Source organism: Pleurodeles waltl, chromosome 7 (genome assembly GCF_031143425.1).
Source record: "Pleurodeles waltl isolate 20211129_DDA chromosome 7, aPleWal1.hap1.20221129, whole genome shotgun sequence".
NCBI lineage: Eukaryota > Metazoa > Chordata > Amphibia > Caudata > Salamandridae > Pleurodeles > Pleurodeles waltl.
The window spans coordinates 1,468,711,309-1,468,728,646 of NC_090446.1; the positions used below are offsets into that span (position 1 = coordinate 1,468,711,309).

General features: G+C 44.7%; 1 protein-coding gene across 2 annotated transcripts in view; it reads left to right on the top strand.

The window, feature by feature from the left end:
- Positions 1 to 17,338, top strand: part of LOC138247438 (transmembrane protein 91-like) — an 81,977-nt gene that overhangs the window by 30,828 nt on the left and 33,811 nt on the right. The window contains exon 1 of one of the 2 annotated variants that reach the window (XM_069202067.1): positions 11,896 to 11,997. The exons of the other annotated variant lie outside the window; for it this stretch is intronic. Coding sequence (XP_069058168.1) covers positions 11,902 to 11,997 — 96 coding nt within the window. The 5' untranslated portion in view covers positions 11,896 to 11,901. Of the gene's footprint in view, positions 1 to 11,895; positions 11,998 to 17,338 lie in introns of those variants that run through there. 2 annotated transcript variants of the gene reach the window in all.

Genomic DNA, 17,338 nt, shown 5'->3' on the forward strand with positions numbered 1-17,338 from the left:
ATTGGTGTGTACATAGTTGGGGGGGGGGGTCGCATATGTGTGTGCCCGTAACCTTTCGTCCTCCCCCCTCCCGTGTGTCGTAGGTGCAGTACTCACCGTTGTCGTCTGCGCCGGACTTCGTACTCGTGGTAGATGAGAAGGTATACGAGAGCAGGTAGGATGTTTAATTCGGGTTCCATGCTGTCCTCCTTCCTCCTGGAGTGCGTAGTGGTGAGCGTTTTCCCGTCCGTAGTCTGTTTCCGCCGTGTTTTTATCGGCGGTGCTCCCGCCCCGGAAAAGGTGGCGGATTGGTGAGTTGTGATAGTGTGGGCGGTACATTGTCTGCCGCCTGTCTGTTGGCGGTGACCGCCGCGCTGTTTGTTTGTACCGCCGTGGCGGTCGGAGTGTTAAAGTGGCTGTCTGTGTTGGCGGTTCCCGCCAGGGTCAGAATTCCATATTTTTTACCGCCAGCCTGTTGGCGGGTTGGCCGCCGCTTTAACACCGACCACCAGGGTTAGAATCACCCCCTGAGTGTCCCTGCCCATTTCCATTCCTATAGTTCATGCCTGAGCTCATATACAGCTGGAGCACACAGCCATCTTGGTCCCATTGGCCCTGGGTACAGCTTAATCCGTTACCAACATATGGAGGAATCTTACTAAAAGTACTTACACTGTAAGCTCACACTACAAATGCTGAAAGTTTTGATCAATACTTTGCAAAACTTTAGCATCCTTTCCAAACTTTGGAAAGTTTAAATTGCATTTATCATCAAAATCAGTTAAAGCTGAGTTTGCAATAAGCTACCACTTGGGAGAAACTCTTTCCTGAAACAGCATTTACAAAACGTCTGAAACATTGTGAAGTACAAGGTTTTTGATTTTGACAGTGCTTACTGGCAAAATTTAAGTTATGACCAGCAAATACCCTAACTGGTTTAATGTCTTCTTGTAAATGATACTCAAATAGTTAAACTAGACTCTTTTTAATACAAAATAAAAATGAGCCATAAATTGAGAATGTAATTTGAGGTAGTTATATAGCAGGAAGTTATCTGGAGAGGAATGGAGATGAAGAGCAGGTGTAAGTCCTCGGATGCAATAGATGACCATCACACTCACAAGAGGGTTATTTACAAGGAATTGTTACTGTCATTGGTCCTTTCAAACAGCTACTTCGACCTACTGGCCCACTTCATCGAAGACTACAGCATGTGCTATGCTGGTAAGATGATGATGTGCTGGTATACTGATGCTGCCGCTCAACCTACAGGAGGGATCCGGTAACAGTCACCAGTGGCCTTTCTCAGCACTCCAAGCTCGGGACGCATCAAACATTTCTGCACCTTAAACTTAAAGGATCAAAGATAAAGTCCTGAGCATAGGCACATTTCAACCATCTCATCATTTCAACTGTCGGGTTCCAAAACAAGCACAGGCTCTAAAAATGTGTTATGATTTCTTCATCACTTAATGGGGGCCTTCCCCTCCTACACATGCCTTAGGAGATCACTCTGGTCCTTGCAGCGGTCATGCCCCACCTGGACTTTGGTGACACCATCTACAAGGAGCTTCCAACCAAGGCACTACCCATCCCTCAGAGAGTCAAGAACTATGTTTCGAATGTAACCTTTGGCACTTCGAGCTCCTGCAATTAAGACAGTCATTGGTGCCAATTAAAGATTGACTGTAACGTAAGTCTGCCTATACACACAAAGCACCAACTACCATGACTTAGGTAAAGCAATCTTAGCAACTCACTTGAACCTGTTGTTATCCTTCTTTAATGCACTCTCCCTGCACACAAACAGAGACTGGCCTTTTGGAGGAAGAGCTCAGACTACCACATGTCCAACACTGACATCACCTATACTCTATCTGACAGCGCCTTCCACTGGAGCGAACGTCTTTAGATATCCCGGAGCATTAAAGGGACCGCACTTCCATTTTGCCTCTTCACCAACTGTGGTCTTTTTTCCACCTTCCACTGACCTCAAAGCTTTCTGCTAGGCCCTTATACAAGTGCTTCTTCAAGCCAGCCTCATGCCTCACTGTTGCTGCCAGTGCCTGCTGGGGATGCCTCACACCAGCTGCCAGTGCCTGCAAGTACCTGCGATATTGCCAGGAGGGGAGAAGCTCTATAGCCCCATCTGCATTTGACCTTCACCTTTGCTGTCCATGGATGTCTAGATGCCTATTCCCCATTATCTCACTTTTGTATCTGTCCATAACTCTTAAAATGTAAAAGTGGCAAACAGGGATGTATAAAAATAATTAAACACCTGTATGTATAAATGTATGCATGTTTTCTATCTTTTTGTACAGGATGGTCCGAAGTGGCTCAATGTGGGCTGGTCATCAAAAGGTGCCGCTCTCTGAATCACCTCGTATTGCAGATCACTTTACACTGGGTTCCTCTACAGTGACTGAACCAGCTTTTTAAGAAGCTGAGAGATTTGAAGGTATAAAGGGAATGAATCAGCTTGGAGTATGTGTGATAGTTCAGCTGATCCTAGTGCTAATGGATTCAGTCAAGATGACTCTAACCTGTGCAGAGCCTATAAGGAGGCTACGGAGGCAGATCCAATCTCTGCTTGACAAGGCTTTACTTTGAGCATAAATGCTACCCCCATCCTCCAAGACTAGCTCTACCTCTTTCATGACATATTAATAACTGAGGGGGTCATTCCGACCCTGGCGGTCCATGACCGCCAGGGCGGAGGGCAGCGGAAGCACCGCCAACAGGCTGGCGGTGCTTCCTGGGCGATTCTGACCGCGGCGGTAAAGCCGCGGTCAGAAAAGGGAAACCAGCAGTTGCCCGCCGGTTTTCCCCTGGCCCAGGGAATCCTCCATGGCGGCGCTGCTTGCAGCGCCGCCATGGGGATTCCGACCCCCTTCCCGCCACCCTGTTTCTGGCGGTTTTTACCGCCAGGAACAGGATGGCGGGAACGGGTGTCGTGGGGCCTCCTAACAGGGCCCCACAAAGATTTTCACTGTCTGCTATGCAGACAGTGAAAATCGCGATGGGTGCCACTGCACCCGTCGCACCCCTACAACTCCGCCGGCTCCATTCGGAGCCGGCTTCATTGTTGCAGGGGTTTTCCCGCTGGGCCGGCGGGCGGCCTTTTTTGCGGTCACCCGACGGCCCAGCGGGAAAGCCGGAATGGCCGCCGCGGTCTTTTGACCGCAGAGCGGTCATTCGGCGGTAACCACATGGCAGGCGGCGACTGCCGCCCGCCGCGGTCAGAATGACCGCCTGAGTCTTCACAGGGCTATCTCAAAGATGCCATGAGTTAAGCTTCCTGTCCACACAGTCAGAGCAGCAGTAGAGGTGAGTTCCCCAGTCTCTCGGTTTGTCTCACCGGCTGAGTAGGCGATTGTAAGGTTGTGTACGGCTGCTTAACACGGTGATTAGAAGAAACTCTTCAGGGTGGCATCAGGCTAATAAGAACAGACTTTCCTAACTCAATCAAAATGTCAACTCTACAAGTTGTTTTCTGTATTAATGCCCGTTTGCCGGATTGAATGAGAAAAAACAACACTTGTTTGTTGGCGTCCCTTTAAGGGCACCCTCCATGTACAACATGCATTTGCAGTCAAAGGAGGGGACCTGCCGCTAGGTTAGTGACCCTCTGACATTAAAGGATGGGCAACACCTTGGAACTGCCAGAGATCAAGTGAGAAAATCGTACAGTAACCTCTGCTTTCATGACAGAGAAAACAAGGAGAAGACACACTACCTAGTTAGGTAAACAAGGATGTTATACTGTTATAAAAAATTTTATGGGAGCGTTGCTCTGTGGCGTCCCTGGAAGACCTAAGAGGAAGCAAGGTGACCTTCTCTCCTCAGGAGGCCTTTGGACTATCGATTTTGGGGACTCTTGAATTTTCCAGAAGATAAGAGTTCTTTCTTTTTCAAGACTAGGGGTCTGATTTAGTTCTCGGTGGATGGAATACTCCTTCACAAACATAAAGGATATCCAGTCCGCCGTTTTATGATCTCCATAGAATATAATGGGACTGTAATACGGCGGACGAGATATCAATCACGTTTGTGACAGAGTATCCCCCTCCGCCAATGTAGGATGCTGGCCTGGTTTGTAGTGGGTACCTAAGGTACTTACACCTTATACCAGGTCCAGTTATTCCTTATTAGTGAAATGTAGACAGTGTCTAGAAGCAAGGTACTCTAGGGGTAGTGTGGATGAGCAGCCAAGGCTTAACTAGGAGACATGCAAAGCTTATGCAATATCACTACAGTCACGGAGCACTCACACACATGAAAGAAAATACTCAGTGTTAGAAAAATAAAGGTACATTATTTTAGTGAAACAAATGCCAAAAATATTCTAGAGACTATACTCCCTTAGGAGATAAGTAAAACACCAAATATATACACTAGTATCCAGAAACATGTTTAGAAACAGTTAGAAAACAGTGCAATTAGTAAGAATCACAATCGTTAGAAATGAGCCTAAGGGGAACACAAACCATATACTAAGAAAGAGGAATGCGAATGTCAGTTTCCCACCTATGCAAGTGTAGTTTGTAGAGGGGTGCTGGGAGTATTAGAAAACACTAGAGGTAAGTAATAGAACCCACCACAGAGCCCAGGAAAGTAGGAGTAAAGTACAGTAAATTTCCTAAAATACACAGAAAGACAAAAAAGAAGTTATTGCAAGAACCAGCAGAGACTGCAAGACACCAACAACTGATCCCTGGACCTGAAGACTTGTGGAAGAAGGGGACCAAGTCCAACAAGCACTGGAGAGTCCAGGGAGAACAGGAGCCCCTGCTAAACCCGGATTTCGTGGAGAAGCGCCAACAAGCCTTGGCAACTGCAAAACATGCGGTGCACGTGGGTATTGTCTTGCGTGGGGAGGCAATCTCTTACCTCCACCAAAGTGGGACAGTAGGACGTCGGGACCATCGGGACTACTTCAGTCCACCACCCGTGATCCAGGATCCACGCAGCTTGTCAGGAAAGGGGATCCATGCCACTGGTCGTCGTCGCAGTAGGTGCCTGCAAAAGCTGGGGAGTGAATCCTTCACCCCAAGGGAGATTACCTCGCTCTTCTGATGCAGGCTGTAAATGGGCTGTCCTCAGAGGATGCACGACCGGGAAACAGTTTGCAGTTGCTGGCAGGAAATGGAGTTACAGTGTTGCAGAAGACATCTTGCTTCTTTGTTGTAGTTGTAGAGTTCCTGGAGGGTCCAGATGCAGTTTCTTCGGTAAGAAGTTGAAGTGGATGATGCAGAGGAATTTCTGCTGGAATCTTACAGTCCGAATCTGAAGAACCACCCAAAAGAGGGACCCTAAATAGCCCTGAAAGGAGGATTGGCCAGCTAAACAGGTAAGCACCTATCAGGGGAGTGTTCTGACGTCACCTTCTTGCACTGGCCACTCAGATGCTCTCTGAGTTCCCTAGTAACCTTGAATTCAAGATGGCAAAACCCAGGAACTGTCTGGAGGAGCTCTGAGCACCACCCCTGGGGTGGTGACAGACAGGGGATTGGTCACTCCCCTTTCCTTTGTCCAGTTTCGCACCAGAGCAGGGACTGGGGGTCCCTGAACCAGTGTAGACTGGATTATGCAAGGAGGCCACCAAATGTGCCCTTCAAAGCATTTCCAGTGTTTTGGGGAGGTTACCCCTCCCAAGCCTGTAACACCTATTTCCAAAGGGAGAGGGTGGAACACCCATCTCCCACAGGAAATTATTTGTTCTGCCTTCCTGGGCTCGAGCTGCTCGAGCAACAGGGGGGCAGAAACCTGTCTGAGAAGTGGCAGCAGCTGGGTCTGCCTGGAAAACCTCTGAAGGCTGTAATGGCAGTACTGGGGGTCCTCTAAGGAGCCCCAGAGTGCATGGAATTACACAACCAATACTTGCAAAAGTATTGGGGTATGATTCTGACATTTTTGATACCAAACATGGTTAGGTTCGGAGTTACCATTATGTAAATGGACATAGGTAGTGACATATGTCCAGTACATGCGTAAAATGGTGTCTCCACACTCACAAAGTCCAGCAAAGTGGGTCTGGAGTTTGTGGGGGCAACTCTGCTAGTGCAGGGGTGCACTCATAAATAGATACCTACACCCTGCTCTCTGGGCTGAGAGGGCCTACCTTAGAGGTGACTTATAGTGACCTGGTGTAGTGACCTATAGTGAAAACGGGTGCATGCACCCGGTTCACGCAGTCTGCAATGGCAGGCCTGCAGAACCCTTTGGCAGAATAGCTGCTGCAGCCAATAGGGATCCCCTGGAACCCCAATGCCCTGGATACCTAGGTACCATATACTAGGGACTTATAAGGTGGCACCAGTATGCCAATTGTGGGGTAAATACTGAGTTAACAGTATGCAATAACCATAATTTAAGGGAGAGAACATAACTACTGGGGTCCTGATTAGCAGGATCCCAGTAGACACAGTCAAACACACCGACAAACAGGCCAAAAGTGGGGATAACCAATCTAGAAAGAGGCTACTTTTCTACAGTCAAGAACAAAATCAAGTACATAGTTTCTTTTTGGGTGAGGCTGTGGCTAACAGCCTGAGCTGCCGCCTTCAGGGCTTGGGGAACCAGGTTTATGTCTTGGCGTCGGCTCAACATCCTGTGATTCTAGGCAAATTATTTAAAATCTCTGTGCCTACAATACACCAACTTGAGACCCTCACTTGTGATTTGCGGCGCTTTACAAATCCTGGATTATTATTACATTTTATAAAATCATGACCTAGCGCTATTGAGCACAGGAGCACGTTGCAGAAGATATTTATTGTTGAAGGAGTATTTTAAACATTAGGTGCTGTGAATAGGACAGTGTAGTGTGTGTGTGGCCTAGCTGAAATCTGGTTACAGAAATCAAGAGGTGAAGGAGAAGGTTGGAAGGGGAGGGTATTTTAGTGAGGCACTTTATTTAATTGATAAGTGTATCTTTACTTTATACATGTTGCCTGCCATAGATTACCTATATACCACAGCAGGTGTTTCAGGTAAATAACTCACAATGTGCAACATATCCAAGTAGCATAGAGCAGGGTACCCATCAATTTTAAACAAGAGAAAAGTAGCAATGTTCAAAGGTCATCTTTCAAATATTAACAATAATATTTTCATTGCCCAACAATCTGCTCTACAATTTAAGCACAGGAACATTTGGAGTTATATGCGGACATGTCTGTACAATTATTTCAATGATCCATGCAGTGTGTTTGGTGCAGTGGCAGATTTTGTTTTGTGGAGTGCTTCCAGAAGTAACTAAGGGGAGGGATACTGCCAAATGAAACACAACTCAGTCACTGGAAAGAAAATGTTGGCACACACTGAAATAGACAGAATTTTCAAAACACCTATTAGCTCAACTTAATTTGTGCCGGTGCATGCCTGTTCTGGGCACCTGCACTTATGTCCAAAGACAGGCACCTTAATGTGACCACATGGTGGCTTTCTCAAGCTCTTTTAAGACCAGCAAAGTGCTTCATAGTTCCATATACTTAAACATAATGAACTAGCACCATTCTTAAAACTCGAGGTGGCTTGGAATAGTGCAAAATGTCACAGTTGTATCGGTGTGATAGTAATAATCATAGATACCTGCATTTGGAAGACCTGGCAGGGGCAGCGGATGGTGTGAGTGCCGGTGACCTCCTGGTAAATAAGCCGGGGCCTTGCACTTTCTTTTCCACAAGTAAACTGCTGCTTGTTGGTAAACAATAACAACCCTTACGACATTCTCGAACATCTCTGTCTGAATAAAGAGCAGGTGAACGTTCATGCTCCTCCTGTCAGGTCAAGAATTTAGTTGCTGACTTTGGAACCTGAAAATCTGGATTTCAATGCCTGTGGAAACGCGGCCAGACTGGGAACCCGCAGCAGCCCTGGCAACTTTTTCTGACCAGCCCCTGGGGGGTGGAGGAGGACCTTTGCGCACACAGCGAGGTCTTAAAACTGTGCGTGCAAAGGTTCCACACACAGTTTTAAGAAGACCTCATTGCTGCTGTTTTGGGGGCCGAGTTCGCAGCACAGCTGCAAAACCGGCCCCCATTCACAAAACTAGCCCCCACCGCAACAAAACCGGCCCGACCCTTCCAGCCCACCAGGAAAACGCCAGATGCCCGCTACCGATGCCCGGTCCCTGTGTGGAATGCGGGTTAAATATTGAATGGTTTTGGGCAGTTATTTCATCTCACTCTGCCTGGAGTAATAAATATTTGTAAGGTCAAAGAAAAGCAGGACTGCATTACATCGTCCGTTTGTCATCAGTCACCTCATTTCCTGATCTTTGTTAGCATTTACTCATCTATAATTCTAGGACAGTGCACTGCAGGAAAGTCACTGCTGCTTACTCGATGCTGGTGGCTTTCCATGGTGTATTCCATAGACTGAGCGTTTTTTGTTTTGCTAACAACTTTGGAGTTGTTAGACGAATCTTGACTACACTTTGATAGATAAGCTCATCTACCCCAGATCCTTCCTGGTAAATTTGGATAGGTCTGCCAAGCGACTGAACAGCCATACAGAGAAAGCAGTTGAAGAGAATTACACAAAATTTTACAGACAACTATATATTTACACATAAAGCATGCTTTTTATGGTTTAGTGTAAATCTGTTCAGTTGTTTTAAATAAATTAAGGTTTACAAGATAATAATATCTGTTGCCACAGGATTCCAATGTGAAAAAGCAACAAAAGAGGATTCTGATTGGCTGGACTTCAGGACAGACACTGAAACAAGCGTTATGATTGGTTGGCCACAACTAAAAAAAATATTGTGCCCACCATCACAGGACTTGGAGACTCGGTTCTTCAGTCTTGAAAAATAAAATCCCAGAGGGTACACATTGAAAAAAAATGATGGTTGTCACTGAGACGTGGAATTCCCATGGGGCTCCCAGGGAAGACATCATGATGCCCCCATGCCATGTGGCCCTGCTAGTTCCTCCAGGAGTCTTATGGGACTCAAACAAAATTAAAAACAAAAAGGGAAAATGTGGTGTGGGAGTTCTGTGGAAGGTTGGCTGCTCATGAGGCGTGCCCGGCTATGAGGTGCCATACACAGTAGGGGGGTTGAATGCTTCTGGAGGCTGGGCACAGGGCCTGTTGAGTTCCTCATAAGTAAGGTAGTAAGATTTTACTTTACTTCAAAAAGAAACCTTAGAAATTCACTGAATAAAACAGTTTTAAAACAGTACTTTACAAAAAAATATTAGAAGACCTAATAAAACTCTACTTTAGCCGTTGTTTTTTTTTTTCAGTATATAGACAGAGGCACTTTGTGTCAGCCCCCTTTATCCATTTGTCCACTTAATTGTCAACTCTCAAAACACCAATAAGTTTTCCACCAGTGCACATAGGGGCATATTTACAAGCCCCTAGCATCTCCATGCGCCTCCCTTATGTAATTTTTTTTATGCAAGCATTGCAGCACTTTGTAACCCCCTGCGCCACATTATGCCTTGCCCAGACAAAATGTATGCAAGGGGGGCGTTCCCCCGTTAGGAGGCCCAGAATATCACTGCACCATTTTTTCCATCACTTTTAACGCCTGCCCCAGGCAGGCATCAAAGTGACATTCCCATTGTTTCCAATGGGCCCCCCTAACTCATTGCTGAACTGGCGCCATCATTTTTGGCACTAGTCGAACAATGTGCCAAAATAGCATCAAAAATGTTGATGCTATTGTGCTAGCGTGTGCCATGGTGCGCTGTACTGTGAAAACTCGCTACCATGATGACGTTAGGGGCCACGGAGGGCGCATGAAAAGTGGTGCATCATGGCTGATGCTCCTCATTCTGTAAATATGCCCCATAGTATTTTTGAAGCCGAATTCAAATTGAGGTTTATATTCTAAACTAGGGCAAAACCGATTGCTTGTGTTCTGGTTCAGGAAGGCTTGTCTTGACAGTTTGAGCTGGATTGTTCCCATTAGCGCAGGGTCAAGACTAATTTGCATATAGCTGGGTCCAAACTGAGGTGGCATGGTGTGCAAAGTATAAGACTGGGATGCAGCCCAAGTAATTACCAGTGGCTGAGATTAATTCAGGCCTTCTATCCAGCACTTTTTGTATACTTTAGTATGTCACCCTAAGAAGGGCTGGTATGCCCTGATGTAGGTCATGTGCACACTGTGTCACTGGAACCAGGATATACCCTAGCTAGGGGAAAAAACTGTCTTGGGTTGCTTTTGTTCTGTTTCAGAGAGGACTTGTCTTGACTGTTAGGGCTGGACTGTTCTCATTGGAGCATGGTCAAGACTGATTTGCATTATGCTGTGTCCAAACTGAGGTGTTATGGTGTGCAAAATAACGATGAACTGGGAAGTGGCCTGGAGTAATTACCAGTGACTTAGAATAATTCAAGCACTCCATCCATCACTTTTTTGTATACTTGGGATGTCACTCTAAGGTAGAGAGGTATGCCCAGATTTGGTATGCCCAGACGGGCATGCCCAGAGGTGGGTCCTATGCACACGGTGTCACTGGAACCAAGCAATACCTGGATGATGTGCCCTAACAAGGGTGAAACTTGTCCTGGGATACTTGTGTTCTGGTTCGGGGAGGACCTGGCTTGGCAGTTCGGGATGGACTGTTCCGATTGGAGCAGGGTCAAGACTGATTTGTCCATAGCTGTGTTCAAGCAGCTGCAATATTTTTCTACAAGTTGAAAGCAGTTAGTCAGAGGCATTCAGGTGCAGGCACCTACCTTTAGACCTGCCGGGTCTAAAATGGGTAGTGGGAGAAAAATCTACCTCATCCAGTAGGACCCGAATATTTTTCAAAATGAGTGTGCTGTTTGTTGTAAATCTGAATTCATAGACACTCTATGGATTATTGGTCCAGACAAATCTACCTTTTTAACCTTTAGGAACCCACACAACATTTTAAACACTAATACCTGAACAACTTCTGATTGGGTTTAAACCAAACCAAAAAAGGCACTTCCCTGAGTAAAGTTTCTACATTCATGCAAAGTTTGTGTAATTCCATTCAGAGTATTTTTTCTGTACTTTTTCCTACCCTCTTTTTCTGCCCACCCCTTTTGACGGATCTACAAGAAACTTGCCATTCTGAACACAATTATGTTCTGATGAACATTGTTTTAAAAGTTTACTGCAGATTTGGTAAATTGTGCCAAATTTATTAAGAAGACAAAAAGTATTTTTTCAATAAAAACAATTCCAGCCCCTGTGGAAAGAGCTATTCTCAGAATGTAAACACAAAAAGCTCCAGGCCTGGACTTAATCCCCCTGATTTGTATGGCAAACAGCCTAAAGTTTGGTCTCGTATTATTGCCCAGGTTTTCAATTATTTTATTGCGGAGAACGGGATACCCGCCCTATGGAGCCAATACACAAAAAAGAGAATAGGAAAAACCATGCCTAGTACTACCACCCGATCTTTTTTGGATGGTGGAGGGAAAATCTTGGGAAAAGTGTTATCAAATATATTCCAGGGTTGGACAAATAACAATGCATACTGATGGACGTGCAGGCCAGCCTCAGACCAAAGATCAGCTTGGTGGATCAAGCAATATGTTTATATCTGATTGCCTTCAAGTATGGAGTAGTTAAAAACAGTGTTCTATTTCTGATCTTTATGTAGCAGAAGTCAGCCTTCGACCTAGTCATTTGAGAAATGGTATGGTCATCAATATGCAAAATGGGTGTAGATAGCTCTTTTTTTAGTGCTGTCATTGGGCTTCATAGCAGACATGCGGCCAAGTTCTGTTATGGGCCCCAGATGAGTGCAATAACTCTTTCCCAATTGAGCAACGTGTTGAGCAAGGCTGTGTGATGGCAGTAGTCCTTTTTTTAGTTTATTCCTGAACAATGTAGTTTAAGATTTGCTATAAGCAAACCTAGACTTACTCGTTATTGTAGAGAGTAAAGTGCCAGGCCTTCTTTTTACAGATATCGTCCTAATGGTGACGGCCAAAAACCCATCACACGATCTACTTACTGATTTTTTGGGCTACTGCTCTAGCAAGGATCTAACGATCGACTTTTCAAAAACTAAGGTAAGTCTTATCAAGGCAACTGCACACCTTGGAAGAAAACTCAAAGTCGACTGTTCACCCTGAGAGCAGATTTCCAGGTACAGCTGGATCCACCTTGAGGAGATGTTTAGTTGGAAACCACAGATAGAGAAGGATGCCACCAGCTTATTAAAACAAATTGAGTGCAATCCTTACTGTGAAACACAAAGTGGGGGGCCGGACCCTGAGTATAATTCTGCATATCTACACAGGACCAACCTATGTGAAATTGGTAGCTTAAAAAAACGTAAAAGTGAAGAAAATAATGCATTCAGGTGCCTGGTTTAGTTCCTGGAAACCCATTGGTGCCTACATATCTCCAAATGGGCATTTCCACTATAAGAGCCAAGGCTGGACAGAAACCTGTATAATAATGGGTGTGCATGAATAGAAAACCTTGTGCATCAGTTTACTTAAATCATTCCAAGCAATGGCTGCAGACACAGGCAGGGGTGGTAATAACTGGTTAAATTATGTTAAGAATCTTCTGACATTGTTACAACCAGAACAGTATTGAAAGGATTCAACTCATATCGGTCCAGGTTCAATTGAACTTGTTAAGAAGCAGTATTGATTAAGCATAGAAGGGGAAATGGTCAAAAAGCACAAGAAGGTGACCTAGCAGCACAATACCAGGCTCACAAGTCGACTCCTCAGTTTAAGAAGTACTTGGATGGCTTATATTCAAACAAAGCTGAAACGTTCCCTATATATAAGACTAGATAAGGGATATTTCACATGAAGGTCCAGCTAGCCCAGTCCAGAGGGTACCAAAGGAGAGCATTTATTCTAGCTGCTTTTTAAAGGGAAAGCAAACTGCAATGCACTTTATGCTACTTTGCACAAAATGTGCACAGGCTCACAGACTTTGGTTACTTGTGTTATTTAGGTTAAAAGGTACTCAACCAGTAGAGGATGGAAGGACATTTGTGTCATCGTGGCTGGAGAACCACTAATTGTGACCTACGTGTCTCCCTGTCAATTGTCAATCTGACTGAAAATTAGATATCAGTTTGCTTCATCACGCACAGTTCAAGTAACAAAAGGGGGTCTAGGGATGTAATTTCACAGTTTTATTTGTCTGGAATACCCCTATGCTGGTAGCAGTTAGTACATAGATCACAAAGCGTGTGTATCTCTAAGACCCGGGTTGGTCATCCCTGTTTTAGCTTAGTTTTCCAGTTCATGTATATTCATATTTTATTCACTTTAGTAAAGTTGCTTTTTAGCGACAGTTTTTACACATTTTATCAGTTTGCTTTGATCTAGGAAAAATGATGAACATGCTGCTTGTTTAGTTAGACTTTGCACAACATATAATCAATACCTTCTGTCCAGGGCTGTGGAGTGCGGTACATGATATGTTAGCTTATGTTGCCTGTTCAGGAGACAGCTTCTCTCACCTAGACAAAGCATTGCAATTGAACTGTATTTCCAATGCGGTATGGTGTATTATATGGTGCGCTGACCCAAGGAGGGCAGAGGGCAATCCGGCCATGACTATTCTGAGATGCACACTGTGTGACATGCAACTAGGCTGGCGCTGATCTGCCAGCTTTTTGAGAGGATTGCCATCTACACCACAGGCTGATTCCTGACATTGTTTCCAGGAATGGGTCTGGGGCTAATCCCTTAGATCAGGCCAGGCAGAGGGTTACAACCACTGTCCTTTCAGAATAGAGATAGGGGTAGATAGGAACCTCTAGCACGTCGAGAACCACATACATCATGATTGGACTGTTTATCTTCTTTATCATGTTTGTAAAATGGATTACCTTGCTTTCCTCATCTGCCTAATTATCACAGCTCAATCTTTATATTCCAGATTGTCATTGTTTTAATAAATGTATTGAAAACTTATCTTGTATCTTTTTGTTTCGCCTTGGTTTGCATGAGTGATAATATGAAAGGGTATGATCTATTTCCTTGGCTACCCTGGGGAGTCGAAGTGTCATGTTCGGGTTGCCATAATCCCTTTTAACCCAGTGGGTGTGGAGTTTTGGGTGATGAGCTGTGAGCACGCTAGGAGTTAGACCGGCAGCTACTAACTGTGTGGATAGACTCAGTCCACACGTTGCCATTTTGCCAACCTAAACACGCAGTCCTATTACCAAAGCTGGGATTGTATAACACAATATTTGCAATTTTTTATATAATTGGATGTGATTGTGATTGTCTTTGCACAGACTCTTCTCTTCCTTGGTCCTTAAGCCGATCAACGCATCATACAGCAAATTACTTCAGGCTGATTCAACCTTGATACAGTGTATTAATCTAAATGTACTTTGTTTTAACATTGTAAGGCTCTATGCTGACAGCAATAAATACGTATTTCACAAATAGAAACTATAATTTTGCCATAACTGCACAATTGACATCGCCAACCCTGAAATTTATAAATATATACATTGAGGGGCGTTGACCTGCTCCCTTCATCCATTGATCTGTTCAAGTGATATTCACATTTTGTTTCTGCCCACCACAGGCAACAGCATGGAGCAATGGGTCGTCTACGTCAGTTATTATCTCTTTTCTATATTAGTAACAACACTTTTCTCTTGCACTAATCTGGTTTTATGCAAGGACTGGTGGGCCAACCTATTTTGCTACATACATTTTTGACAGAAGGAGAGAATTTGAGGCTGGTTTGGAATCGGCACTGAGAATAGTTTTTTTGTGGTAGTGAAGGAACAGTGAAGCTGGGTGTCCTGTTTGTCATAAAACCTTATGAGTTTCACACGTCACTTAGATTGCAAAACTTTTTTTTTTAAATGTGACAAGGTGCAAGTTGTTTGCCTTTGCAATTTTGCACACCTTCGCATTTGAGTCGCTAGGAGCAGGGACGGGTCAAAGGGCCTTTTTCGAAATTAGTGGTAAGGGAAGGCATTCCACTTTCTCTGTAAAGTTGAGTACTGGAGTGCAGAGAGAAAAGGCCAAAAGGGCTGAGGGCACTAAGAGAAAGAAAAAAGGCAGAGGAAGTGTGTGTGTGTTGTCAGCGTTGCCAATGAATGTACCTACACAACTGTTGACCAGCACTCTGCTACAAGTGTGACAATTCATACTAGTCTAGGGCCCCATGCCCATAGCTATAAATAACAAGCATTTGTAATGCAATGGGTCTTGCATTTGCTCGAGTTAGAGCTATTAGCGTTGTAAACTCCTAAGGCCACTCTCCCTGCAGAACTTTTGTACCTTTAAACAAGGAGAGGGGCAAGCAGAGGTGGTGTTGGGGATGAGGAAAATAAATAATATTTTTTTTTTAAACGAGCGCTGTGTAAAACATTGAATTCGCAAAGGAGCGCTAGGGTAAACAGTAGAATTAAACTAGTAGTCATGCAAAGCACTCGATTACTGCCCAGCGAGATCGTGCTGCGTAGGAAATAAAAATAAAAAGTAGTCCAGAAATCATGGAGCCTTGTATGTTTTCAGTAGTTGGTCAATGTGCTCAAGGAGGGCTAGACTGCGGAAAAGGCATGACGTATGCATGTCTTTCACAAATGAAATCTTAAGTGCTGGTATTGACAGTAAAGGGCCTGGTTGTTGTCCTGATATCATGTGGCAGGCTGTGGTCTGGTGCATGAAGACACTGTCACAGACTGCAGAAGTGTAGGTAAGAAATTAGTGTTGCATTTGTACCGAACGCCAGGCCAGGGTCTAGTTATTTCAGGAGTGGGGGAAGTGCTCTTGCAGGAGGGCAGAGTGGATGAACGAATGTAGGCCTCATTTATAAGTTGTGGGCCCTCCACAGGCTCCACTATCTGAGCCAGGGCTATGAGGGGGCTAGCCTTAAAGAGCATCCTGGTCTCTGTCGGTATCCCCTGAGAGGTGAGTCTTCCAACACCGGTTTTCTTTCTGGCTTTAAACTTGATGTAACAAAATGAGTCATAGTGTAATCTGCAGTACTAGGGGGTGGTGATTGGGTCTTTATTCCCCCTCTGTGTCTTACATCACCAGAGGCATAACATAAACCTTACCATCTCCTGCAACAGGGGGCTAGGGGTATGGCTCACTTAGAACCCGACCAGCGCTGAACAAACACAGTTAACTGTTTAAACAATGGAAGAATTCAAGTAATGGAATTGGGTGGGGTAGCTCCTTCCACTTATCTCTCAGGGGTAGGTTTTGGGCCATTAGAGGCGAGATTGACCATCTATGTACTTGCATCACCACCAGCTCAGGGTGCGGTTGAGAACTGTGAACCACAACTTACATTCTCAGCAGATGTGAATTGCACATATGGATCTGGTCTGAGGTTAAGGAGGAGAACCAAGGTAGTTCCAGACTCTCTCATTCCGGAAGTGGTGCTGCCCGCTCAGACTATCAGAGTCTAGATTGGAGCTGTGACCTGCTGCCATGTCCCAAAAACTCAGAATCATGAACTTTACTCTTTTTAATTGTACGTTTACCCTACATAAATGGATGCTGCTGGTTGCCCCACTTTCCATTCTATGGGTTACCTCTCCTTCCTCGTCTCTCAAAATGCAAGCTCCATACTCCATCTTTCTTTCATCCCCTCTCTATGACTGCTATTACAGTGTACCTATCTTCTGTACCTCTCCCTGTTTCCTTCATAAGGTCTCCCTCACACTCTGTGGATGTTCCTCATTTCAGGCAATTTTACTCTCTGGAAAGCCTTGGCTCATGGTGGTAACGCTTGCACCATGGTTAGCCTCCTTGCCTATACTGATTAGTTTTTGGTTGTTGATGACTGAATGGGTGTGCCAGTGCACTGCCACTCTGCTTTGCGCTTAGTGAGGAGTGTCTCTGTCTGGAAGAAGTAACTGTAAATGGAAAGAGCAACTGATGATTATTGATATAATTATCTGTCATACAGTTGCATGCACACACCTGTCCCATTCAGATTTTCTTCTGAGTGTCTTATGGAGAGGATTAAAAATGATATGATCTTACATCTTCTGAATGAGCTCCGTTGACAGCACATAGGAGGCTGGGTCACCGTAAGTGTCTGGATATGTGTTCTCAGCTGCACGAATTTTGAAGCTTTAAATCAGTTTTACTTGTTTTTTTCTCTGACACCAAATGAGTGAAATGATCATTTGACAATGATATAAAAAAGCATATTTGCCAAAAGTGACATGAACCCTGCACTTGTTCTGACTTGTGATCCCACTAAGACAATTTGGTGCCACCCAATTATGTCACACACAGATCCCACAATAGTACATATCCTACATGCTCTCATCCTCCCTCCCTGCTCTTCTTAAGATATACTAGGCTAACATACTTGACTGTGTACTTCTGCAGCTTTCAATTTTAACCTTGATTTTCTGCAATCCGCTGTCTCTCCTTAAATTCCTCATGT